Source organism: Trichechus manatus, unplaced genomic scaffold (genome assembly GCF_000243295.1).
Source record: "Trichechus manatus latirostris isolate Lorelei unplaced genomic scaffold, TriManLat1.0 scaffold00209, whole genome shotgun sequence".
Taxonomy (NCBI): Eukaryota; Metazoa; Chordata; class Mammalia; order Sirenia; family Trichechidae; genus Trichechus; species Trichechus manatus.
Window position 1 is genome coordinate 2,234,783 of NW_004444145.1, and position 27,576 is coordinate 2,262,358.

At 38.2% G+C, this 27,576-nt stretch overlaps 1 protein-coding gene across 3 annotated transcripts in view; it reads left to right on the plus strand.

Moving 5' to 3' along the window:
• Nucleotides 1-27,576, plus strand: part of DIP2B (disco interacting protein 2 homolog B) — a 258,083-nt gene that overhangs the window by 207,589 nt on the left and 22,918 nt on the right. For all 3 annotated transcript variants that reach the window (XM_023742402.1, XM_004388322.2, XM_023742403.1), the window contains 13 exons: nt 1,584-1,648; nt 3,817-3,910; nt 4,391-4,510; nt 5,875-5,989; nt 8,555-8,694; nt 9,345-9,481; nt 11,290-11,370; nt 12,043-12,170; nt 13,975-14,089; nt 18,287-18,488; nt 23,225-23,334; nt 23,453-23,533; nt 27,430-27,553. In XM_023742402.1, the coding sequence (XP_023598170.1) occupies nt 1,584-1,648; nt 3,817-3,910; nt 4,391-4,510; nt 5,875-5,989; nt 8,555-8,694; nt 9,345-9,481; nt 11,290-11,370; nt 12,043-12,170; nt 13,975-14,089; nt 18,287-18,488; nt 23,225-23,334; nt 23,453-23,533; nt 27,430-27,553 (1,512 nt within the window). The remainder of the gene's footprint in view (nt 1-1,583; nt 1,649-3,816; nt 3,911-4,390; nt 4,511-5,874; nt 5,990-8,554; nt 8,695-9,344; nt 9,482-11,289; nt 11,371-12,042; nt 12,171-13,974; nt 14,090-18,286; nt 18,489-23,224; nt 23,335-23,452; nt 23,534-27,429; nt 27,554-27,576) is intronic.

A 27,576-nucleotide genomic window follows, 5' to 3' on the forward strand; every position in this document is an offset into this window, starting at 1 on the left:
ATAACATGGATGAAACTGGAGGACATTATGCTGAGTGAAATAAGTCAATCACAAAAGGACAAATATTGTATGAGACCTCTACTGTAAAAACTCATGAAAAAGTTTACACACAAAATGTAACAATCTTTGTTGGTTATGAGGGATGGGAGGGGTGGGGGGGTGCTAAATAGACAGTAGATAAGTGTTAACTTTGGTGAAGGGTAAGACAGTACACAATACTGGGTAAGCCAACACGGCTTGTGCAAGGAAAGGTCATGGAAGCTCCATAGACAACATCCAGAATCCCTGAGGGACTGAATTGCTAGGCAGAGGGCTGTGGGGACCATGGTCTCAGGAAACATCTAGCTAAATTGGCATAACACAGTTTATAAAGAAAGTGTTCTACATTCTACCCTGGCAAGTAGTGTCTGGGGTCTTAAAAGCCTGTGGGCAGCCATCTAAGGTACTCTACTGGTCTCACCCTTCGGATGCAAAGGAGAATGAAGAAAACAAGATACAAGGAAAAGATTAGTCCAAAGGACTAATGGACCACAACTACCATGGCCTCCACCAGACTGAGTTCAGTACAACTAGATGGTGCCTGGCTACCACCACTGACTTCTCTGACAGGGGTCACAACAGAGGGTGCCGGACAGAGCTGGAGAAAAATGTAGAACAAAATTCTAACTCATAAAAAAAGACCAGACTTACTGGCTTGATAGAGACTGGAAAAACCCTGAGAGTATGGCCCCTGGACATCCTTTTTGCTCAATAATGAAGTCACTCCCGGAATTCACCGTTCAGTCAAAGATTAGACAGCCCCATAAAACACAAAAAGACTAATGGGACACAACAGTCCAGGGACAAGGACTGGAAGGCAGGAGGGGACAGGAAAGCTGGTAATAGGGAACCCAAGGTTGAGAAGGGACAGTGTTGACATGTCATGGGGTTGTTAACCATTGTCATAAAACAGTATGTGTACTGTTTAATGAGAAACTATTTTTCTGTAAACCATCTAAAGTACAATAAAAAGATAAAAAAATACAATTAAAAAAAGAATTTAATATTAAAAAAAATCGTGTTCTTGAATCTTAAGGATTTGGGAAAATTGTTTCAGTGTGTCATGTAAGTGGGGAAAATTAGATACAGAACAGTGAATACCAATTATGTTAGGTTTCTATATGTAAATATGCTTATAATTGTGTGTGTGTAGATACATACGCATCTATGTATCTACACACGTACAGCAACGTTTTTTATTTTCTCCAGGAATTATAATTTTTTTACATGTATTTCTGAAATTTTCAAAGTTTCTAAAATAAACGTGTTCCTTTCCTAATTGGGAAAAAATATTGTCTCTTAGAAGACCATGCCTAAGTCATAAGGATTTTCTAACTCATTGTCTATGCTGTTGACCACATCACCCTGTGATCATTCCCTCTGCCAGTTCGAGGGGACGGTTGCACAATCAAAAGTTCCTGAGAGCTTTTAGTCACTTCTTTAGAGGCACGAAATCTGTTGTTATAGCAGGGACAAGTGACATCATTTTTCTACTTAACACTAGCGATGATTTCCTTGTGTTTTTCCTTTATTCTCTATTTTAGGGGAAACAGTAGTAAATGTTTTAGACTTCAAGAAAGATGCTGGTCTGTGGCATGGCATGTTTGCGGTAAGCGACTCAGAATTAACACCTTAAATGTAAATTGTGCGTCAGGTTAAGGTCACTATGCGTACTATGTAGTTAGACCATCTCTCTGTGCTTGTTTGAAAGTCCCCAAAAGATCAGTAATATTTTCCAGAAGAATCTGGTTTAATACAAGTGTTAATTAAAAAAAAAAAAAAAGAGTACGTAATCTGTTTTTTCTTCATTGTGTATCTGGGCATACCTTTCACACGTGTGTAGGAGAATTTAGAGTCAAAAATTTTAAAAACATCTATGATAGCACAAAGCATAAAAGATTCTACAAATGGCAACATTTATTTAGGGTAAAAAGAAAAGCATGTTGGAGATTTACCTCTTTTCTGATGAAAGGGTTACATAAATATATTTAGAACTTGGCATCCATGGCTAATACTATCTAACCTTTCCATTGGACAAAAACTTACTGAATGACTGCCATGCAGAAGCTACATGCTACTGCTAAAGAGCAGGGTAACAAGGTAGACCAGGATACTTTCTGTAACAGGAACAGATAACATGCTGTGACAGAGACAGATGAAGTCCCTCTAGCTCAGAGCTTTAAGGCAGTTTTTATGGAAGAGGTGACAGTTGAGTTGGACTTTGAAAGTGAGCAAGATTTAGCTATATAGAGATTTTATGGGGGTGGATGTAGAGGGGACATTTTACGTGGGAAAAGCTACCATATGCATTGTGCCAGTTAGGAGGAGAAAGAGAAGAAATAGAGAATCCTGTTGCTGAAAAAGACCTTAGGGAGCGTTTAGTCAACTTCCTTACACATTGCAGGAATCTGAGGAAGAGTAGGAAAGGAAGCATGAAGGAAGAAGGGGATCCCCTGTTACCCAGGACCCCCCAGTTAGTAAAAGCGTTATTCCTTGAGTGTACCTACTCTTCAGCTCTTTTCTGAACCCTTCCTGTTTTCTTTTTTTATCAGGGAGTTGGGGGTGCTTAAAACCCCTGGCAAGGAGTTAAAGAAAGTCTCCTCCCGTAAATTTACCTACTCTGGACATTTCATATGAATGGAATCATATTTTGTGTCTGACTTCCTACACTTAGCATAATGTTTTCAAGTTCATCCACGTTGTAGACTATATCCGTACTTCATTCCTTTTGCCAAATAATACAAAGGGCAAGATAGGAACATGTGTGAAGAATTAGCTATAAACACTAAGCACCAGCTTTTCCCTGAAATGCAAAAGTTTGTCCCTAGACTCTTGGAGGAGGGAGGAGAAGGTTTTTTTTGGACCATTTAGGTGGTAAGCGAAATGGCCAATCCAAAGAGTGAGGCTTAGTTCTTCTGCCAGGCCAGGTCTCTTTAGGACAGGGGTCCCAGGTATGTTTGGTTTGAGTGACAGGAGAGACACTAAATTGCATGATCTTTCAGCTCACTCAGCTTTATCTACCCAAACACCTAACAGGTCTGGGCAGGACCTCCTGTAGGGAACAGGGAAACCTTGGTTTCTTGCTTTATAATACCCAACCCTTTGTGGTATGTGGCAAGCATAAGCATGACGAAAGTACCTAGTGGGTTGTAGGACAACTCGACAGTATCTGTTAAAATTTAAGCAGTACCACTTTTCTGTATCTACCCTGGAGAAACACTCGCACTCATGCCCTAGGAAGTGAGTACAAAGATGGTCGTTGCAACGTTGCTTATAATAGCAAAAAGTTGTCAACAGTAGGGGAATGCCTAAATAAACGGTGGTGTAAGCTGTACTATGGGATACTGTGCAGCAATGTAAAAGAACTGCGTAAATCTGTGTACTAATATGCATAGATTTAGCTCTAAAACAATTTGTTAAGTGAAAAAAAGCAAGTTGCTGATATATGTATAGTATGATGCCTTTTATGTCAAGAAATACTTTATATTTCTATTGGGGCAAATATGTATATAAATGCATAGAAGAAGGACTGGAAGGATACATACCAAATTCATAACAGTGATTACTGCTGGGTAAGAAGAAGGAAAGGAGGGAACCAGGTTTGGAGCTGGGTATCAAAAGTAACTTCAGCCTTACAGCTAATGTTTTGGATTTTTTCCAAAGAGAATATATTTGATTATTATATAATTAAAATCATCAACAAAGTATGAATTCAGTTTTAAAATGCTAATAATGTATTAGGTATTGATTGCTCTTTTATCGTTCTTTGCCTTTCAGAATATAATGAATAAGATGCATACGATCAGTGTACCATACTCTGTTATGAAGACCTGTCCTCTCTCTTGGGTCCAACGAGTACATACCCATAAAGGTAGTCACACATAGCATTTAAGCTTTAATTACGTGACTGTTTGAATTAAGATTTCAAGGATTTTCAGATCGCCCTTCTAGAGACACATTTCTGTGTTTAACAAATTTAGAGTTCAGTTACTGTAGACTTAGGTATGTTGTGTATTTAATCTGACTTGACGTCCTTTCTTAAGAGTTGAAATGAGTTCTCTCTCTTGAATCACTGTTAGATTTATCGAGTGTTTTGATGTTCAAGGTTTCCTTGGCTGGAATACTGTAGCCTGGTTAGAGGTCGCGGTGGGCAAACAGTTGTGCGCGCAGTTGCCTGAATGTGGTGCTTTCTGCCTGTGAGCACCTGACAGGTTCTTTGAAACTGATTTTATTTTCTCTGAGTGAAACATGATACCTAAATTAAGTAAAAAGAGTTTTATTGCATCATATCAAATATCTATCAAATTTAGCGTGTACATGTGTGTTAACTTTATTCCTCTTGCATTTATAGCCAGGGTAGCGTTAGTGAAATGCCGAGACTTGCACTGGGCGATGATGGCACATCGGGACCAACGAGATGTGAGCTTGAGTTCCCTCCGAATGTTAATCGTGACTGATGGGGCTAATCCCTGTGAGTATTTCTAGTGTCTGGGTCTGGGAATATTCTTCCCTTTGGTGGTGGTAGTTGTTTTTTTCCCTCCCTTTCTGTAAGCTTTTTAAAAGACATCTTTATTAAGATAGAATTCACATACCCTAATATTCACCCAAGGTTCCCTGGGTGCATTAGACTTTAAATGGTTAAGCATTGGACTACTGACTGAAAGGCTCACGGTCCAGACCCACCTAGAGAAGCCTCAGAAGTAAGGCTTGGCAGTCTGTTTCCAAAAAGTCACAGCCTTGAAAACCCTATGGGGCAGTTCTAGTGTGCATACGTGGGGTCACCAGAAGTCAGAATCGACTTGACTGCAACTAACAACAATATTCACCCATTTAAAGTGTACAGTTCAATGGTTTTAGTATATTCAGAGTTGTACAATCATCACCACGATCTAAGTTTAGAACATTTTCATGCCTCAAATAGAAACTCCATACCCATTAGCAGTCACTCTCCATTTCTCTCCCACTGTCCCTCAGTACTAGGCAACCACTAATCTACTTTCTGTCTCTATAAATTTACCTACTCTGGACATTTCATATGAATGGAATCATATTTTGTGTCTGACTTCCTACACTTAGCATAATGTTTTCAAGGTTCATCCATGTTGTAGCATATATCAGTACTTCATTCCTTTTTATTGCCAAATAATATCCTGTTGTACAGATATACCACATTTTACTTATTCATTCATCATTTGACGAATCTGTAAGCTTTTAAAATCACTCTTCCTTTCTCACTCATTTATATTGTTTTTCTGTCATATAACTGTGGATATCCTTAGATAAAGGGAGCAATACACAAGCGACTGGATGTAATCCAGTTTGTGGACTTTCTGTACATTCCCCTTGCAGCAAATCAAAGGCGTATGCAAAAACTTTTAGAGATCTTACTGGGTTGCCCGCTTCTCCCCACAAGCACAAAAATCCTGAGCCTCCACACAGTAGAACGAGTTAAAGTGCCAGGTACTATGCTGGTTTATCATAAATGGATTTTTCTCAGTAGTCACATTGATCATTCTGGTTTAAAATACAGACAAGTGATTAACCTTAATAAGAACAAAGTCATAGAGCACCACCTAGAAGAGTGTGGAACTAAGCTGATGAGTGTCAGTAACTTTTCACGGGCTGGATGAGCATTAATTTGTCCTTGAAATTCATCAAACCATCTCACAGGCACAGTAAAATGTTTGTACATTTAATGATGTATAATGATGAATTAATGATGTATAATGAGAGTGTCGTGGCAAACAAATGTGTCAGCTCTCCACTGTTCACCAGTTGCCTGCAGTAATGAAATCACAATTTCCGCTTTAACATTGATCTGTTCCAACTCCTTAGGGTCTGTGTCATCCTGTGATGCCTTCCTGAGTCTGTTCCAAAGCCATGGACTGAAACCTGAGGTCATCTGTCCATGTGCTACATCAGCTGAAGCCATGACTGTAGCAATCCGCAGGTATTGTTCAGTGTCAGATGCTGTTGATGGATGTTACAGCTCTGACGAAGTGCAAATATTTACCAGGCGATGACAAGGTGCTAACTAATTTTCTGCCTCATAAGCCTAAAAGTGAAAATTACTTTGTAAAATAGTTCGAAGCATCTCATTTATTTTTCCCACTGTTGCCTTAAATGGTAACTGGTAAACTGAACATTTACTTTAATTATTCTCATCTCCTATTTCTGAATTAGTTCTTTTTCTGTGTTGTGTTATTCTTCAGAATCCTTAGCTAGCATCTTAGACTAGAAATATGCTGTTCTTGATTGTGTCTTAAGTAAGGAAAGTACATTTATGGTACACCCAAGACCAAAATATTCTTTTTTTTTTTTTTTTTAATCATAAAATACTGTCTTTGGAGAGTTTTTTTTTTTTTTTTTTGATGAAAATATACACAACAAAACATACCCATTCAACAGTTTTCATATGTGCAGCTCATTGACACAGGTTACATACTTCACATTGTGTCCCCATTCTCAATATCTCTACCCATGTTGTTTTACCACCATTAACTTAGACTCTCTTCTCCTTAAAGTTTTCATCTGTGCTTTAGGTTACTGTGGTCAATTTGATTTCATGTAGATAATTCTTTAAAAGAACTCAATTCTCAAGGTAAACATTCCTTATTAATTGAGCTAAACTGTTGTTTAGTTTAAAAATGACTTCAGGGGAGGATATGAACAGGCACTTCGCCAAAGAACATATTCAGGCGGCTAACAGACACATGAAGAAATGCTCATGATCATTAGCCATTAGAGAAATGCAGATCAAAACTACAATGAGATATCATTTCAACCCAACAAGGCTTGCATTAATTCAAGAAACACAAACTAATAAATACTGGAGAGTGTGGAGAGACTGGAACACTTATACACTGTTGGTGGGAATGTAAAATGGTACAACCACTTTGGAAATCAATTTGGCGCTTCCTTAAAAAGCTAGAAATAGAAGTACCATACGATCCATCTATCCCGCTCCTTGGAATATATCCTAGAGAAATAAGAGCCGTCACACAAGTAGATATGTGCGTACATGGAAGCAACCTAGGTGCCCATTAGCGGATGAACGGATAAACCAATTATGGTATATTCACACAATGGAATACTATGCAACAATGAAGAACAACAACGAAGCCATGAAACAGCATGGAGGAATCTGGAGGGCGTTATGCTGAGTGAATTTAGTCAGTCACAGAAGGACGAATATTGTATAAGACCACTATTACGAGAACTCGAGGTTTAAACACAGAAGACAACATTCTTTGATGGCTACAAAGGTGTGGAGGGAGGGTGAGGATTATTCACTGTCTAGATAGTAGATAAGAATTATCTTAGGTGAGGGGAAAATGTTATTAAGAAAATGTTCCTCATTCTAGTTTGGTGAGTGGCGTCTGGGGTCTTAAAAGCTTGCAGGCAGCCATCTAAGATGCATCAGTTGGTCCCAACCACCTGCAGTAAAGGAGAATGAAGAACACCAAAGACAAAAGGAAAGTATTAGCCCAAAAGGCAGAAAGGGCCACATAAACGAGAGACTTCATCAGCCTGAGACCAGAAGAACTAGATGGTGGCTGGCTACCAACAATGACCGCCTTGACAGGGAACACAACAGAGAGCCCCTGATGGAGCAGGAGAAAGGTGGGGTGCAGAACTCAAATTCTAGTAAGTAGACCAGACTTAATGGTCTGACTGAGACTAGGGGAACCCAGGAAAGCATGGCCCCTGGATTCTCCATCAGCCCAGAACTAAAACAATATTCAAGGCCAACTCTTCAGACAGGTATTGGACTGGACTGTGGGACATAAAGTGATACTCACGAGGAGTGTGCCTCTTAACTCAAGTAGATACAAGAGACTAAATGGGCAGCTTCTGTCCAGAGGTGAGATGGGAACTCCAAGAGGGTTAGGAGCTAGTTGAATGGACATGGGGAATTGGATGGAAAGGAGTAGTGTGCTGTCACAGTATAGGGAGAGCAATTAGGGTTACATAACAATGTATGTATAAATTTTTGTATGGGAGAATAACTTGAAATGTAAATGTCATTGAAACTACAACAATAAAAAAAATTAAAAATAAAAAAAGCAAAAAGGCCAACTGCCTCTCCCCAATACTAAGTAAATAAACAAGCAGAAAAAAAAAAAAATGACTTGAGGGGATAGTTTTGATTCAAGGTTTAAAGATTGTTTACAGACAATAGATTTAGGGTTCATTTGGTCTCAGTGGATCCAGCAAGTCTGGTTTCCATGAGAATTTAAAGTTCTGTTCCACATTTTTACTCCTTTTGATCAGGATCCATCTATTAGGCCAACACCAAGACGTTCTTAACCACTGATTAAAGTTTACTTTCTCCACCTGACTGAAAGTTGACCATACTTCGCATATGTAATTTGATTAATTTAGCATATTTTAGTAGACAAAATAAGGGATTTTTTTGGTATCATAGCCAGAAGAAATTTGTTTTCGTACATATTCATACTCTTCTCTGATAACATTTAATTTGCCAAACTTGATGGATTTATTTTGTTTCCAGGCCTGGAGTTCCAGGGGCTCCTTTGCCAGGAAGAGCCATTCTGTCAATGAATGGTTTGAGCTATGGGGTAATACGAGTCAATACTGAAGATAAAAATTCAGCACTGACGGTCCAGGATGTGGGACACGTAATGCCTGGTGGTGAGTTCTGCGGAGCACCATTTGATTATTTATAAAGATTTGTCATCAGAGATAGTAGAGCCCGAGAAAATAGGAGATCCAAAACCAGGATCCTAAATTCAGTACTTAGTCACTTAATTTCTCAAAGCCTCTCTAGTAGGTACATGGTTATACTTACCTTACCTTCCAGCAGTATTGTGTGGTTTATTAATTGTGAACACTTCAAGTCTTTACCCGGGAAGCTCAGTACTGAGCAATACTTAAGTTATCTGGCTTTCAGTGTAATTGCCAAGCCCACTGGGACTGGTGGAAAGTTAGAGCACACTGCTTCTGTGAGTGTTTGAGCTTGAGCCACCTAGGGACAAAGCCAAATTAACCTGTTTCAGTGGATTTTGCAGTTTTTAATATGTCACTGTCTTTAAAGTTTTGGTCTGCACCTGTTGTATGTTTTATTTGCTGAACTGTAAAAATTGTTTATCATCAGGGATAAAAGATTGAAGTTTCAAGTATACCTATGTCGTTTTAGGTCTATTTTTAATGTTCCTGTTCAGTATTCTCACTTAATGCCACTCAATAAATGTGAAGCTTTCCTGGGTTCACAAAGGGGAGGCTGTTATTTTGCAAATGTTTTCCAGAATTGCCGTCCCTTCACCATGTTTTCTGTGCATTAGGGATGATGTGCATTGTGAGACCAGATGGACCTCCCCAACTCTGCAAAACAGATGAAATTGGAGAAATCTGTGTTAGCTCCAGGACAGGAGGCATGATGTACTTTGGGCTTGCTGGTGTGACAAAAAATACATTTGAGGTACATGATAATTGCAGTTTTACAAGGAAAATGTTTGGTGTGGTCGGGGTGTCACCAGGGCAGATCAGCTGGCTGATGGGAATAGCACAATGCAGTGACTGAGAGCACACACTCTAGAGTTAGACTGCCTGAGTTTGAATCCTGACTCTGCCACTCACTAGCTGACTTTGGGTGAGCTGCTTAACCTCTGTGCCCCAATTTCCTTATCTGTAAAATGGGAATAATAATAGTACCTACCTCATAAGATTATTATGAGGATTAGATAAATTAATGTTTACAACCGTGCTTAGAACAGTGACTGGCACACAGGAAATAGTAGTTCTGATGGTGCGGTGGTTAAGCATTCGACTGCTAACTGAAAGGTTGGCAATTTGAACCCACTCAGCAGTTCTGCAGGAGAAATGACTTGGTGATCTGCTCCTGTAAAGATTTCAGCCTCGGAAACCCTGGAAGGCAGTTCTACTCTGTCACATGGTGTCGCTAGGAGTTGGAATCAACTCGACGATACCCAATAACAACAACAAAAAACCCGTATTGCCATTGAGTCAATTCCAACTCATAGCGACAAGCATCTGTTAAATAAAGGAATAGTAAGAGGCTTTACAAAGTGACATTCACTCTGGTGAATTTTCCATGCTTTGAGCTTTATAACCTCAAAAACTTAATTTTGAGAATACAGTGAGAATGGATCCATCTCTCCAGAGTAGACTGAAGGTGACTAAGCTTATGAGGCATGATATAAACCAGAATGCCAGCTTACTAATCAAAAATGAGGAACTGTCATGTCACAGGAGTCAGATTGCTCACATTATTCATTCTTTCATTCAGACATATATTTACTGAGGACCTTCTATATGTCTGGCACTATTCTAGATACTTGGAATACATCAGGAAACAGAACACAGCTTCTCAGAGAGCTTATATTCTAGTGGCACTAGCACATTGTAGCTAGACTAGCACATTCTTTTCCTGCAGACAGTTCTGCATGAGAAGCCAAATTGTAAAGAGAAGTTTGCCTGGAAGTCAGAATAGGGTAGTTAATTGTCTAAATTTCATAACTGGAATTAACCTGTTCCAGGGTACCTTTTAGTGACCACAGTGCTTCAGTATGGGCCATGTCGCCTGTTCTGCTGTGTAGGGCTTTATGAGCATTGCCAATTTGCGGTTCTTTGAGCTTCCTTTTTCTATAATCTAGTGATTCTCGGTATGGCAGGGCACATTCACCTAGCATCGCATTCGTTACAGAGTAGAACTGCTCCATAGGATTTTCTTGTCTGTAATCTGTATGGAAACAGTTCACTAGGCATCATGGGTTCCATTTTTATAGCTGAAGAAACTGAGGCTCTGAGAAGTCCAGGACCTTGCCCACTTACTGGTAAGTGGCAGAGCCAGAAATCAAACTATGTCTGACTCCAGGGGCTGTGCTGTATGTCCCCCATGTGATGGTGTATAACGGAGCTGTTATATAAAATGGGCTACATAGGTTCTCACTAACTTGGAAGGGTATCCAAGGTATATGAGGTGAAAAAGTAAGTTGCAAAACACTATGTATAGTGCAATCCCTTTTTTAAAACAAATTCCTAATATGTCAGATATGTCTAAAAAAAAGTTTAGAGAGATAAACAACAAACTATGAATGTTTGCTCTCTCTTAAGAGGATTGGATTACTGGATTCTGTATTCATATAATTGTCATTTTTAACATGCATGTATTACTGTTGTAATTTTTTTTTTAAAGACTTTTGAAAAATCAAATACATTTTTTAAGGAAAAAGTGATGGTTTTTTCTTTCTTCCTTTTTTGTTTAAGGTGATTCCAGTGAATTCTGCCGGCTCTCCTGTTGGGGACGTGCCATTCATCCGGTCAGGATTGCTGGGGTTTGTTGGGCCAGTAAGTGATGCTTTCATGTTCATTTTGGTATAATGGATCCAGATATTTGGACTTGAATTTGTAGACCAGAATAAATTCTGATTAGTCCAAGAGTGTTAAAGTGCTGCTTAATCTATGTGAGAATATCATGGAATGTGTTGATGTGTATTGCTTCTGTTATCCAAGTTCATTTTATTTCTTCAAACTAAGACATTATTTTTTACTTAAAAAAACTGTCTGTATAATCTTGGCAGATGGAAACAACATCACTCTTATAAGCCTGAAACAATCTTTTTATATTAAAACTGTTCCAGTCTCTTCCTAATTCCAGTATTAAATGAATTAACATTTTTCTCCTCTACATCCACCCCTTGAATAGGTACACAAAATACACAAAATGAACTAATACATAATATTGGTTGGGAAAATGAACTATTGCTTGTGTGAAATCTCTGTTGTTTCTTATAAAATTCCCCCCTAATAAATATGAACAAATTGCCTTCTTATGTGTTGTAAGACCCCCATTGACTGTAAGATGTCTCCTGACTTCAGAGATGTTGAGTTTTGAAACGCTGTCTTAGAATCCATAAAATTTGGTATTGTTTTCGATGAGATTTATTTCAAGCAGGAAGTGAAATGTCTGTTTTACTATTTAAATCGTGGAAATGAAGATAAATCTTTGTTACCTTTCAGGGTAGTTTGGTGTTTGTGGTTGGAAAAATAGATGGATTGCTGATGGTTAGTGGTCGAAGGCATAATGCTGATGACATTGTTGCTACTGGATTGGCTGTTGAATCAATAAAGACTGTTTATAGAGGACGGTGAGTAGTACAGAGTTCAAATGTTAGCACTTCTAATTAATTCTGAATATGTCTTTACATGGTGATTTGAGTTGTATTCTGCAGATTCTCTTTCTAAGTGATTAGATTATTTTGGATTAAGCATATCAGAAGCCTGGCTTTGAATATTTATCTTAAGACATCGAGTTCTTTGGCTATAATGAGAAGAATAAGATGCCAGTTTATAACTATATCCTGTACTTCAGCTTGTAATTATTACTATTTGTTGAAACCTTCGGACTGAGGACAATTCTAAAACATTGAACTTCCTGTATGCCTTCAATACAGAACTAGCACCATTTAGACTAATTGAGATAGATGCTACTCTGTAGGAGTTTACATCTAAGAATTATGTCTTCAGATCACTTCTAAGCAAATTATTAGTGTCCCATTTTAACATGAATATTGACATAGCACATAAATGCTAATTTCAAATTCCATAGACAAAGTCAACTAGGTATTCTTTTTTCTTTGCTTAATAATACAAGAAGAGATACCTGCTACATATTTGAATAGTTGATATCCTATTCAGTAGGTTACAATGATGGATAAATATCCTCAAAGCAAACTTGGTGTCCCTTTAATTTTTTAAGAAGTAAGAAAAATTAGTGAAACCAAAGAAGAACCAGTTCTTGAAATGCAGGTTTTTTTTTTTTTGTTTGTTTTTGTGGCTTCCTATGAGATATGAACTCCACGGGACTCTAAACCATGACTGTCTTTGGTCACAGTACTGTCCCCAGCACTCAGCACAGTGCCCAGCATATGGTTGGTGTTCAGTAATATGTACAGATGAAAGGAAGGAAGGAAGGAAAGAGACAAGCATACCGGCATGTTCAACTTGCCAGTGACTTCCCATTCTTTCATACATTCATTCAACAAATATTTATTGGGTGCCAACTATGTGCCACTGTTCTAGATGCTCATGATGCAGCAGTGAACAAAACAGGCCAGTCTCTGCCCTTGTGAAGCTCACGTTCTCACTGGGGAAAACAGACAGTAACCAAATAAACAGGGAAACAGAAAACATGTGAGATGGTAATAAGCGCTATATAGGAAAAAACCATGCGGGAATAGGGTGTTGCTTGTTGTTTTATATAAGGTGGTCTGGGGATGCCTCACTAATAAGGGGACATTGGAGCAGAGACCTCACTCGGAACAAATCCATACTCTTTCGCTTGGCCTAGGCCCTCGGCGATCTGCCCATGCCTGTGTCTGACCTCTCCTTACCACTCTCTGCTTCACCACTTTGCTCCAGGCGCACTGGCCTTCTTGCTGTTCCTCAAACCTACCAAGCGCGTTCCTACCTCAGAACTTTTTCGCTTTCTGTTCCTACTACCCGGAAAACTCTTCCTCCAGATCTTCACATGGCTCGCTTCCTCACCTCATTCAGGTCTCTGCTCCAGTGTCAGCTCCCCAGGGAGGCCTCCCTAGCCACCCTGCACATCACTCCACCCCTTGGCCTGCCTTAATTTTCTTCTTAGTGCATATTACAACATAACATCGTTATTTATTTGTTTGTTCTGTCTCTCTAACATGTAAACTCCATGAAGAGAAGGAGTTTGTCTTATGTACCACTCTGTCCCCAACATTCATGACAGTGGTGTTTTTAATATATGTTTTATGAATGAATGAGTCCTCATTTTGATGGTAATGATTGTGGCATTTTCTAAGCTACTCATTTTTGGATAGTGTGGTGGGGTCATCCCCTCTCTTTAATTCCAACTAAACAAAGAAAATAGGACTGGTTGTGAACGGTGTCCTGATGTGTTTGATCTGTCTCTCTTAGAATTGCTGTGTTTTCTGTGTCTGTATTTTATGATGAGCGCATTGTGGTGGTTGCGGAACAAAGACCCGATGCTTCCGAGGAAGATAGTTTCCAGTGGATGAGCCGTGTGCTGCAGGTGAGCCACACCATGGGGTCTTTGTCAGGGCAGATTGGCTTTGCCACCAGAGATAAGCAGCTCAGATATTCTGGATTGTATTGACAAAATCAGGTACCAGGCAATCCCCAGGTTACAAATGAGATCTGTTCCTAAGTCTGTCTTTAAGTCGAATTTGTAGGTAAGTCGGAACAGGTACATACGGTTCTTATTTAGCATCAGTTAGTCAAATGTTTGTCTTAGTATACAGTATATATTTTACCTTTCTATGCATATAAAACATTTAAGAAACATTTCCAAACCATGCAATGGTTTCATGAACATCACAAAGTAATGCGTGCGTTCATTATTACAAACCATTGTATTTAACTCAAATTTTTTTTATTATAATAGCCTTTATGGCAGTCTGTTTGTAAGTACAAGTTGTCCGTAAATCGGACGTTCGTAATCCAGGGACTGCCTGTAGTTAACACCATCTTTGCTTGTGGACCACGTACCGTATTTCTGCTCAGGTTGCCAAGAACAGTTGAACTGACTTGCCTCAGCAAATGCTTCACTTTTTTTGTGCCTTTTTGTGTTTACTGAGGAGCCCTGGTGGTACAGTGGTTAAAGTGCTTGGCTGTTAACCAGAAAGTCAGCAGATCAAAACCACCAGCCCCTCCACAAGAGAAAGATGTGGCAGTCTGCTTCGTAAAGATTTACAGCCTTGGAAACCCTCTGGGGCAGTTCTACTCTGTCCTGTAGGGTCACTATGAGTCGCAATTGACTCAGCGGCAGCGGGTTTGGTTTTTGGGTTTTTTATGTGTTTATTATCCACAAAAGTTTTAACTGTCCATATGTGGAATGTGGAAACCCTGGTGGCATAGTGGTTAAGAGCTGCGTCTGCTAACCAAAAGGTCGGCAGTTTGAATCCACCAGGCACTCCTTGGAAACTCTGTGGGGCAGCTCTACTCTGTCCTATAGGGTCACTATGAGTCGGAATCGACTTGACGGCAGTGGGTTTGGTTTTGGTTTGATGTGGGATATATCTTTGGCAGTAGTCAACAGTTATAATTTTACCACATACCATAAATGGTATCCAGAGAGTAAGGGATCCAAAAAGTGTAAGATGTTGTTCTGACTGAAATAGCTTTACAGTGTAGCTGGAGGAGATACTAGGTGAGATAAACCATTAGGGGAGGAGAAAGATTTGAGTTCAGTATAAGGGGTACATTTCTAGTTGAGGAGGCAGGCTAGAATGATGAAAAGAACCTAGTCTTCATGTAGAACCATAGAGATCTGACTTTTAATCTCAGCTTACCTCTTAGCAGATATGTGCCCTGAGGCAAGTTACTTAAACATCACCAATTATTTCCTAATTTGTAAAGTGTGGATGGGAATCCTTGGGTGGCCAATTGGATAAGCACTTGACTACTAACTGAAAGATTGGCAGTTTAAACCTGCCCAGAGGCACATCAGAAGAAAAGGCCTGGGAATCTACTTTCTAAAGGTCACAGCCTTGAAAACCCTGTGGAGTGTGGTTCTTCTCTGCACACACGGGGTCGCCATGAGTCAAAATCATCTTGACGGCAACTTTTTTTTTTTTTAAACTGGAAGTAAAATCATCTTATCCTACAGAGCTATTGGAGGAATTAAGTGAGATAATTATTTGAAGTATATAATGTGTGTACCCAGTAAATGATGATGGTGATTACTGTTATCATCAAAAATAATAATCATAAGTATAATCTCCAGTAAGATTAGAGAGGTCCACTATATTTAAATAGCATCCCTTTTCACTCTGTATTTTCTTTATTTTGCATTTCTCACCATATATGTTTATATTTATTAATTATTCTGTACATTTGCTTTACTATAAGCCCTTTGAGGACCAAGACTTTATCTCTTTTGTTCACTGCTCAATCCCCAGAGCCTGGTAACTCTGCTAGCACATGGTCGTAGTAGGCTCAGTAAATATTTGTTGGATAGGTGGCTGGTCCAAAAGCATGAACTGTCCTTGCCATACCAACTTCTCTGTTATTGGAAGTGTTCCCAATGTCTGTAACTTTTCAGCCTGGGGCATTTGGATTTATGCACTGCCAGTCAGTAGCAACGTTGCAGAAATGATGCAAACATAAGATCAGTGATAGGGTTAGATGACTTTTAATATTTCTTCCTACCCTGAGGATCTGTGACTCCGAATTCACAGCTGGTATAGTATAGGCTATTTATAGTAGAAAAATAGACCATGAAGAAGGTAGGACTGGGATGATCTCTGAAAGATAGCTAAGATTTGGACTTAAAAAGAGAATATTTTTCATGCCATTCATATTTTCAAACAAACAAACAAAAAACCTTTTTATTTCATTTAGGATGAATGGTGGGTTATATTGATAGACTTTTATGGTGAATTACACATTTTTTTCCTATTGCAGGAAACTGTGTATACCTGAAATTCCCTCAAGATAACTTGTTACTTTTCCCTGGAAAACAACTATAGCAATTAAATGCAGTGCTAACCTACCAATTCAAATTCTTGTCATTTTGGGTCTGATCTGGGCATGAAATAAGAGTGCATTACTTTCCCAGTCTGTGTAACGTCTCAGCTTGGGGCATCTGGATCCCTAGTAGAGCAGTAAAGTACACCATATGTTCTGGTAGGTTATAGTCCAGAGGTTGTTTAATTCCAGGTCTATGTATAATGTAAACTAAATACCTAACTCAGCATCTTCTAAGGAAAGGTGGTTAAGAGAGGACTTACCAGATGTGTTTTCAGTGAGGAATCCAGACTACATGTAATACATTTGCTAACTTTATTATTCTAAAATACCAGAAGCTTAGAAACTGCCAGACTTTTCATTTCCCAACCATATCTGCAGGTTAGTAGAATAGTCTAAGGAATATGATTTTTAAGCTTATTTCTTTGCCTTTTTAGCTAGCTTTAATAAAAGGCCTTGTCCATCTCTTAGGACTGTTAGTCCATTCTCCTAAGATTGTATCTCATTTTCAGTAAGACTTAACAGGTAATACAGTAGAACCCTCTTAAGTGATATGGTTGGAACTGGTATTCGTAGTTGGCCAGTTTATTTAAAAAGGTGGTTGAAACACAGAATCATAAAAATGAAAAATTCCTCAAATATTAAATTTTAACATGTAACCTAAAAATGTACATTCATTTGATTTAGAGTAAGGCCTTTTCTGTGAGTATGAGTACACAGATTTTAGTTCCATGTCAAGTTACTTCCCTAAACTATATCCAAACGCATTGTCTTTGATTTCTGGTTTCGTTTCCTTTAAACTGGGACTAGAATGTATGTATTTGAAAAGTGACCTGAATACATAATCCTGACCTTTTACAATCCACTTGTCCGTACCGATTAACAGTGTTTTCTTTTTTTTTTTTTTTTAAAAGAAACTCACACTTGCATGAGTCTTTCCCAAGCATAACTCTTTCTTTTTGCATTCATATTTTCTCAGTTGATATAATATTTAAGTAAGTTACATAAACACAAGAACAGGAACAGCTGGCATAAGCAGGTGTAGAAAGACAGTTGACTCTTAGTAAGCATACAGCTACGTGACTGGAGTGGAGGGGCACTGAGGATAGCTTGTGGCCCCAGTGTTCAGGGTGATGGGACTTACCTTGGTGCTTTGCAAATGGGATTCATGGTAACATCTCTTAAGTGGGGGCCCATTTAGCCAGCTTTAATTGTATTGTTAACAGAAATACTTTGCAGCTATGTAATTGAGCTATTCTGGACAACTAAAAGATTAAAAGAACCAAAACAACTTTTTAGACTCTTGACATTATCACTGGGAAAACATATTGAGACTTGCAAATCAGTATCTACTTCTGTCCATTTAGACTGTATTTTACCACTATTCTTTTAATCTCTGCCATAGCTGAAAGGAAAAGATTAGGTATCTTTAGATGTATGAGATCTTCTTTTCTTTTCTCTTTTTAATTTTTTCTTATTGGGATAAAACTGTACACACCAAAACATTCACCAATTCAACAGTTTCTACATGTAAAATTCAGTGATACTGATTATATTCTTCATATTGTACAGCCGTTATCACTATGCTTTTCCAAATTATCCCACCATGTATGGGATATTAATAATCTACCAGATTCTACACCTAGAATGGATAGAGAAAGAAGAATCCTAGAGTAAAATAATGGATGTCAAAAGTGGCAAAAATTAACCTCATTAAATATTTTTCTTTGTATTTTTCTAGGCAATTGACAGCATTCATCAAGTGGGGGTTTATTGTCTTGCTCTGGTGCCTGCCAATACATTGCCAAAAACTCCACTTGGAGGAATCCATTTATCTCAGACAAAACAGCTCTTTCTGGAGGGGTCTCTGCATCCTTGCAATATCCTCATGTGCCCACATACGTGTGTGACCAATTTGCCAAAACCCCGGCAAAAGCAACCAGGTAATACATCAAAATTGTAACTTCAAGAGACTGAGTTCTCCAAGTTTGATTCTTTCTCTAGAATTTGATTTTACAAAGGTTAGTAACACAAGAAATAGCATCAGCTGACCAAAAGTGGGGAGAATTGAGAATAGGGTTTTTTGAGTTTACTGCTGTTTTCTTTTTCTGAGTAATTCTCAGTAGTATGTCTGCTTATCTCCTGAATATAAGGTTATGGGGTCAAGATAATCAAAATCCCACTGTAGAACTAGAATGAAACAAGTCCTGTAAGGGAGGTTTCTGATAACACTAAGAATAGTATTTCTTGAGTGCTTACTAAATGCTAAACACTAACTAAGCACTTTACATATACGATCCTAAAGCTTTACTTCCAGATGCAAAACGTAAAATTCAGAAAAGTTAAATATCATTCCCAAAGAAATATAGTTGGTGGCAGAGCTGAGAGTCACACTAATTCTAACTCTAAAGTCTATACTCTGAGTCACTGTGCTATACCGCCTTTCTGTTGAGCATCTCTTGCTGAGAGTCATCCCTCTTTCCTTTTTAGTGTTAGGGGTCTAATTTGGATCTATGGCTCTGGGAAGCAAGACACTTAATTCAAAAACATTCTGGATCATAAGCACAAGATAAACGGCATGCTTTGCGTTTGCCATATTCCTTTGAGCTCAAAATGTAACTGAGAGTATATGAATTGCCATATGGAAAAGAGAAAAAAAATAGTCAACTTCATCTTTTTGCCTAATTTCTGAGCAGACCTAGATTACAGGGCTGACTGAGTAGGAGGCTAAGGTGAGGAATAATTAGTTGATGATCAGTCATGTTAAAATGTCTGTTAAATCCCACGTGGAATCATTAAGTTTCAATGATGCTTTTTTATTTTCATTGCAAAGTTAAATATCATGAGAGGCTCCTAGTTTTCTATATTCCTGAAAACACATGGGAGCCAAAATCTGCACACACACACACACACACTCTCCTCCTTTCCCTTACCTCAACCTCCAAACATTTTTGGAAAAGGAAGTGAAAATGGGAAGATCAGATGGGAAGACAGAATGTGGCATTTTGTTATATTTCTGTAAGACAACTTTTGCTGAAAGGTAACGTAATGTACAGTAATAAAACACAGAAGGAAGCCTCTAACTCTAGGATTTTTTTATCAGGATATTAAAATGTTAATATAATCTGCTCTGCAGTATCACTGCAGTTGTCCCGGTGGCTGAAGATCATATCACAGTTGTTTATCTAGATGTTATGGTCAGCTCATCAACTAACCTTATTTGAGTATCTCTGTGTACTGAGCTTAAGTATATATGATATTTACCAGTTTCTGCTAGTAGAAATAAGAGTTTAAGGGAGGCTGATCTTCTAAAGTGGCAGTCAAAACCAGGAACTCTGTGCATTACTAATCAAGAGATGTATAGTATAAAAAGAAGTATCTTCAAACACATTACCTGCCTGAACACATCACAGATACATAAAACACACAAATCCTTCTCCACCTCAAATCCTGTTAACATGAAGTCCTATGTTCATTTGTCATGTGGTAGAATTCTGTTTTAAATAGCATTTAATCTAGGATTCTCCTAACAGAACTTTCATATCATAGTAGATGCTTAAAAGAAACAGTGGTTTGCTAGCCAGATTTCAACCAATTTTATTAAATGATAAAACCTATATAAAGGAGTTACTCCTAAGCCCCTATAGGCATAGCATCTACCTGTCTGACGAAAACATTGCTTGGATTCAGTATTTTCTCTTTCTGTTGTCATTGCCTGCCAACATCTTAGCAGGATGCCTATGGGAAGGACTAAAGCAGTTTGAAAATCATGGCATGGACAGAGGTGGAGATGACATGGGATTAGCACGAGAGGTTAGGATTTAAGAAAAACAAATACAGGAAGGTGGAAATGGGTGAGGAGTAAGGTCATTACAGAACAGAAAGGAAAAGGAAAATGAATGGAGATGTTAAGCAGCCCAGTGGCAAAAATCTCATTGAGATGCTTATTAGAGCTATTGTGTAAAGAAGAGATACGTGTTAGCTAGGACTTGTTTTGGCTGCAGGTTTCTGAAAAACATAACAGCAGCTTAAACAAGAGACAAGTTTCTTTCTGTCTCCAGTAAAAGAAATCAGAGACTCTCTCCAGTAAAAGTAATCCAGAGACAGGTGGTCCAGGGCTAGGATGGTAACTCCTCAATCACTGTGGTTCCAGCTTCCCACCTTTCTGCTCTGACATTGGTCGGTCAGCTGTTGTTACAGAAATGCTATATAACAAATAACTCTAAAACTCAGTGACTTAAAATAACAAGCATTTGTTTTTTTCCCCTGGGGACTGTGGATCTGCTCCAGATCTGCTGAGTTTGCCTAGGATCAGCAGGGCTTGACTTGGCTCCAGGCTGCAGGTTGGGTTCAGAACTGTTCCATGTGTCTCAAGGCAGATGGCAGAAGCAAGCAGGCAAGCCAAACTACACAAGCATATTTAAAGCTTTTGTTTGTGTCACTTCTTATATTTCATTGTCCAAAACAAGTCAGATCATGCCCATAGTCAATCAGGGAGAGAACCATACACCTCCCATGTAACCGCAGCAAGGCAAGTGGGGAAGGAAGAGACTAAACAATGTATCACAGCCATCCTCAGGGTCCAAGTAGGCTCCCTGACCTCCAGCCATCATTTCTACATCCCAGCTAGCAGATAGGAGAAAAGGCAAAGAAGGGAATACTCTTCCCCTTTAAATATTTTCTAGAAATTACATATATTACCTCCTCTTACATACCATTGTCCCATACTAAAGAATATAGTCTTTACTCCAGGCATGTGCCCAGCTAAAAAGTGGGGGTGCTGTTATTAAGGAAGAAAAAGAGAATAGATACGAGGGTTGATGACTAGCAGTCATTGCCACAGGAAATTTACAGAGCGTTGTGAGAAAAATAAGAAGACGTATTTGCAAGTACAGCAGAGTGTCAACGATTAGCTTCTTGATGTTACTGCTTTTAGTTATTTTTTATTCTCTGTACCCATAGACTCTACATATCCAAAAATGCACACAGGAAAGCTTTAAGACGTTGCTGCTGTTTTCAGTTAGCATACACTGAAGTATTTTTGTTGTTGTTTTAAACTATGCTGCAAAATTCACTTTTTTAAATGCCAGGCCTTTATTATTTTTACAATGTGAATCCAGGATTAGACAATTTACACCATCAAATGTACTCTGAATCCCTGCCTGTATAAAAGGCTGTCTCCAACATGATGTAACTAATTTATTATTCAGTTCTTAAGAATTTTGTATATTCTCTACTTAAAATTACAGTAGACACTCTACAGATTAAAGCAGAATGTTGGAGTACTTTACCTTTTTTTATTTTTTTTTAATTTGATTTTTAAATATTTTTAACTTTTTATTTTGAAATAATTTCACACTTACAAAAAAGTTGCAAAAAATACAAAGAATTCTTGTATGCCCTTTCCTACCTTCCCCAAATATTTACCCATTTTAAAATGATTATATGACTTAAATGGTTTTGTTCCAGCTGTTTCAATATATTCAGGATCAACAGATTTGAGCAATAAAAGATATTTAATCTTAATGTAAATGTACCATCAGCATTATTCCAAACTCAGCTGGCAATAAACTTTGTTTTGTTGTCTTCTTAGTTAGATACACTAGTGTCTTAATCTTTAAGTGACCATTCAAGAATACCATACAAGCTTGGCCTTAGCACTTTTTCTTTCGGGAGTGGGGAGGGTGTTCCTCCCTTTTTTTGTTTTGATGTGTCAAACCTATGGAGATGTTGAAAGAATAGTACAATGAACACCTGTATACGTTCGCCCAGATTCACCATTTGTTAACATTTTTTTTTTACTGAACTCTTTGAAAGGAAGTTGCATACATCATGATGCTTCACCCCTAAGTATTTCAGCACTTATCTCCAAAGAACAAAAGCATTCTCCTAAATTTTTTCTAATAAACCACAATGCCATTATCATATTAAAAAAATTAAACATCAATATAATACTATCATCTAATAATATACAGTCCATATTCAAATTTCTCTGCTCATCTATTAGAGCTGGTTTTTAAAAAATCCAGTATTCAGTCACGATCACTTGCATTTGCATCATTGCATTTGGCTGTCACGTCTTAGGTGTTCCCAGCCTTATTTTGTCTTTCAAGACGTAGACATTTTTGAAGACTCAATCCAGGCCAGTTGTCTTGTAGAATGTCCCATAATCTGAATTTCTTTATTTACTTTTAATAAAGCACTTCTCATATTCCTGATAAATGCATTCTAAGTCCTCACAGAAGGCAAATTTATTTCCAGTCTAGATATTGATTACTCTTAAGCACTCTTTTAGGGTTGTATCATGATTGGAGCAGATGATATTATTTATCAGTAGAAACCTATGCAGCCAACTGTTACCTCCTCAGAGTGAAACTCTCCCTGACAACCCAAGTTCCCTGCCACCCCCCATCCCTGTTTGTCCCATGGTGCTGTTTTATTTTTTCTAGCACTTCCCACTATCTGACATGATTTATTCATCTGTGTACTTACTGACTGCCTTTCTGCACTGGAAACAAGCTTTGTCTTATTTACTACCATGTTCACAGTGCCTAGAAGGGTGCTCAGTCAGTGGTGTTGAATGAACATTTGAACCAGCTTTGGTCAGTCTGGACATGCCATGGGGATATGCAGTTTGAATTGCCATCTGCAGAGAGTTGATTTTTGCCTTTCCTTACAGGTGTAGGCCCTGCTTCTGTGATGGTTGGGAATCTGGTTGCTGGAAAACGCATAGCACAAGCTGCAGGAAGGGATCTTGGGCAAATTGAAGAAAATGATTTAGTAAGGAAGGTAAGTGTCCCAGAAGTGTTGACTTTTTGCAAACAAGTCAAGGACAGATGGGAGATGCATTATACAACTTTTAAAAAGTTGCTGATCCTGATTATTTTTTTCTGCTTTATGACTTCAGCACCAGTTTCTGGCGGAGATTTTACAGTGGCGAGCCCAGGCTACTCCTGACCATACCCTCTTCATGCTGTTAAATGCCAAGGTAGTAGACATTCAGTTGTGCATCTAATCAGCTGAGTACTGTGGGAGTGAGTGTCTTAGGCACTCTTGATTGATTACTTTCATCAGAAAATATTTTCTGTCGTCAACTCCTAGAAAGGAGTTATATAATATTGTCTTCTCCTTGTTTTGACATATGAGGATAATTTGCTTGATCACTTTTAGGTTGACATGAGACCACTAGAGTGTTTTTTAATACTATCTCTTCTTGTGCTACAATCAAATCTTCCTTATTCAGTTCTGATGGGAATCATGGGGCCAACACTACAATTAACGTAGATATAAAGATGGTTGGTTAGAATGCATTATGTCATACAGCTTTTTATCCAACTTGGCTTTTAATTCTTTGATTTCTGCCAGGAAAAAAAAAATGGCTTTGGAGTAATAATTTAAAAACCAAAGTTAATTCTAGTACATATTAGATGATTTATTGTTAACAGCCAAAAAAAGCAAATTGGAAAATATGCAAGGGTATATTTAACTACTGGTTTCTAATGGCTGGTTCACCAGAATATTATATTTTTACAGTCATGAATTCTGGGGGAGTCTGCTGAGCTATGTTTGTTTTAATGGTTGAGTCACATGCTAAAAGTTCTGGGACCATGTTGTATAACAGTAGATTTTATCAGCACTGGAAAGACTGGAAGGCCTATTGGAATCTCTTAGGGGACTTATCCAAACTGCTCCCAACCCCTTAGATTCTGATATACATTATACCTTTGAGAATTCATACAGTGATAGAACTTAATGATGGGAATATGTTGTGCACCTTAGAAGTGAAAAGTCATTAAAAACCTTAAGAACCACTGTTCGTGGTAGAAAATTTTGGGACTTTCTGCTCCACCTATATGTGAAGTGGGCTTCTCTTCAGGCCCATGGATTCATTGAGTTCCTTATGTTTCATTGAGAAGATGTGAACCCAGCTTACTTCCCCACTCCACTCCCAAGCTTGACTACAGTTAAAGTTATAGCCTGGTACCCAGATGTTTGTTAGTGAGCACAAGTTTCAGTGTGGTGCTTGGTTAGAGAAATAATACATATGGATGATTGCCCAAAGGACATGAAGTCCATCTGTTCTTCTGCACGTTCTAACATTTTATCTTGGATTAGCCCAGACCACCAGAAAGCTCAGTAACCATATGTCATGGATTGAATTGTGTCCTCCCAAAATATCTGTCAACTTGGCTAGATCATGATTCCCAGTATTGTATGATTATCTACCATTTTGTCATCTGATTTGATTTCCCTATGTGTTATATATTCTATCATTATGATGTAGTAAGATGGATTAGTGGCAGTTATGTTGATGAGATCTACAAGATTAGATAGTGTCTTCAGCCAATCTCTTTTGAGATATAAAAGAGAGAAGCTAGCAGAGAGACAGGGGGACTTCATACCTCCAAGAAAGCAGCACCAGGAGCAGAGCACGTCCTTTGGACCTGAGGTTCCTGTGCTGAGATGCTCCTAGACCAAGGGAAGATTGATGACAAGGACCTTCCTCCAGAGCCAACACAGAGAGAAAGATTTCCCTGAATTTGGACTTGTAGCCTACCGGACTATGAAAGAGTAAACTTCTCTTTGTTAAAGCTATACACTTGTGGTATTTCTGTTATAGCAGCACTAGATAACTAAGATAGCATACAGTATTGTTCTCTCACACCCAGAAAACTGTTTTTTACTGAACTTTGGTTTGCTGCTATAACAAGGACCAAAAAGAGGAATGTTATAAGAAACGGCTTTATGAATTTAACACTGAATTTAGCCAGAGTGATGTTCTTTTTAGTGTTATAACCTTAATAATGTCCAACAATAGACAATTGGCTAATAAATTATGGCATATAAATAGAATGAAATACTTACTATACAGCCATTCAAAACCATGTTATAGAAGAATATTTGATGACCCAGAAAATACTCATAATGTGTAAGTGGAAAAAATAGGATACGAAACTTTAACAATTGAGTATTTACTGGATACAAAACTCTGTTCTAAGTGCTTTACATTTAGTCGTTCATTTTAAGTTTGAGGAAACTGAGGCAAAGAGCCATAGCTTGCCTGAGTTTACAGAGCTAGTATGTGGTAGGGCTAGGAAATGAGTTCTTTCCTTTCACTTGAACCCAGACTGGCTTCAGAGCCCACGTTCTTAGCCAATGCACTATACAACCTCTGGCAGATGGTATCATGTGATGCCATTTTTGCTTAATAAAAAATGTGCATGTGAATTTATATAGAATATACACTCATTTTTAAAAGACCAGAAGAATATACACCAAAATATTAAAGTGATGACTGTATCTGTCTGAGAGGATTGTATGTCCTTATGTTTATTTTCCAGATTTTCTATGCTGAACATGTACTGCTTTATATTAATAAAATGAAGATTCTTTTTTAAAAAAGAAACAGCTCAGTAAAACTTGTGTTTATGGTGAGATATTTATGAGCTATAAAGTTATAGTAATTAAAACAGTGTGGTATTGGCACAATAGTCAAAGAACAACCATCTGGAATACCATTTGGTATTACTCAGTAAGGCTGAAGATAGGCATACCCAATGACCCAGCGATTCCATTTCTAGGTCTATACCCTACCAAAACCCAAATATTTATGCAAAGACATGTATTCAAGAATGACAGTGTCCATCAGCAGAATGGATGAATACATTGTCATATGTTCATACAGTGGAATAATATTCAGCAACAAAAGTGAATGAGCTGTACCTGTGCACAGCAGCGTAGATGACTTTTAAAATAATGTTGAAAGACAGAAGCAAAGCACAGAAGAGTGTGTATAGTCCAATTCCAGTTATATAAAATTTAAAAACAGGAAGACTAAACATTTAAGGATATAAACATAGGTACTAAAAATATAAAGAAAAGGAAATCAGTGATTAACATAGAAAAGTCCAGGTTGTGGTTACCTATGTAGAGAAAGAAGGATGGGAGCAGGGGATACATCGACTGCCTTTGAGCTGCTGGCAGTGCCATGCTGGTTCTTACACAGATGCTTGCTTTATAGTTTTTCATTAAGCTATACATGTGTATTTTATGCACTTTCCCTTATGTATGTTATATTTTACTAGGGAAGAAAAAGGTTCAAAAAACAGCCCAGTGAAACTTGAATTTGTAATAAGAATGTTTATGCAGGCCTACAGGAGAAATTATTCTCAGGATCAGAAACAGTTGGCCATCTTCTAATCTCCTAATCTTTATTATTAGCTAGCAAACTCTTGGGAAACCCTGGTGGCATAGTGGTTAGCAGCTATGGCTGCTAACCTAAACGGTTGGCAGTTCAAATCCACCAGGCGCTCCTTGGAAACCCTGTGGGGCAGTTCCACTCTGTCCTTTAGGGTCACTATGAGTTGGAATTGACTTGACAACAATGGGTTTGGTTTTTTGCCTTTTAGTGAACTCTTGATTGATTATAACTGCTTTTATTTCTGTCTTAACAGAAAGCTCAGAGCATCATTTGTGTTTTATGTTCAGCAAATGTACGTGAACACATGGCCACTGACCATCATTGGCTGACCTCACTTGTGGCTTCATCGTACTTTTATTTCCCTTATTTTCCCCTTATGCTTTTTTCCTTACTTAAAAAATTATATGTATTTGTTAAGCCACCATAAATAAGAAAAATTATAAATTAATATGTTTGATCTAAGTTAATGTTGATATTCCCTAAGTAAAAACAGACATTGGAAAGGAAAAGGAATTCCACATGTCTTTTGGTACAATTCCAGGGCAGTTACTGGAATTAATAACTTGCTAAAGATAATCTACCAAGATACAAGCTTTTCAAGTATGGTATCAAATTGGCTATACTTGTTACTGTTTTATTTCCTTACTGAGCTTTGACCTGCTCATACTTTCTTTTGTTTAAAGGGAACTACTGTGTGCACAGCCAGCTGCCTTCAGCTTCATAAGCGAGCAGAGAGGATTGCATCAGTTCTTGGTGATAAGGGTCATCTAAATGCGGGAGACAATGTGGTGTTGCTTTATCCACCTGGTAAGCATTGGGTTGGTAGACTA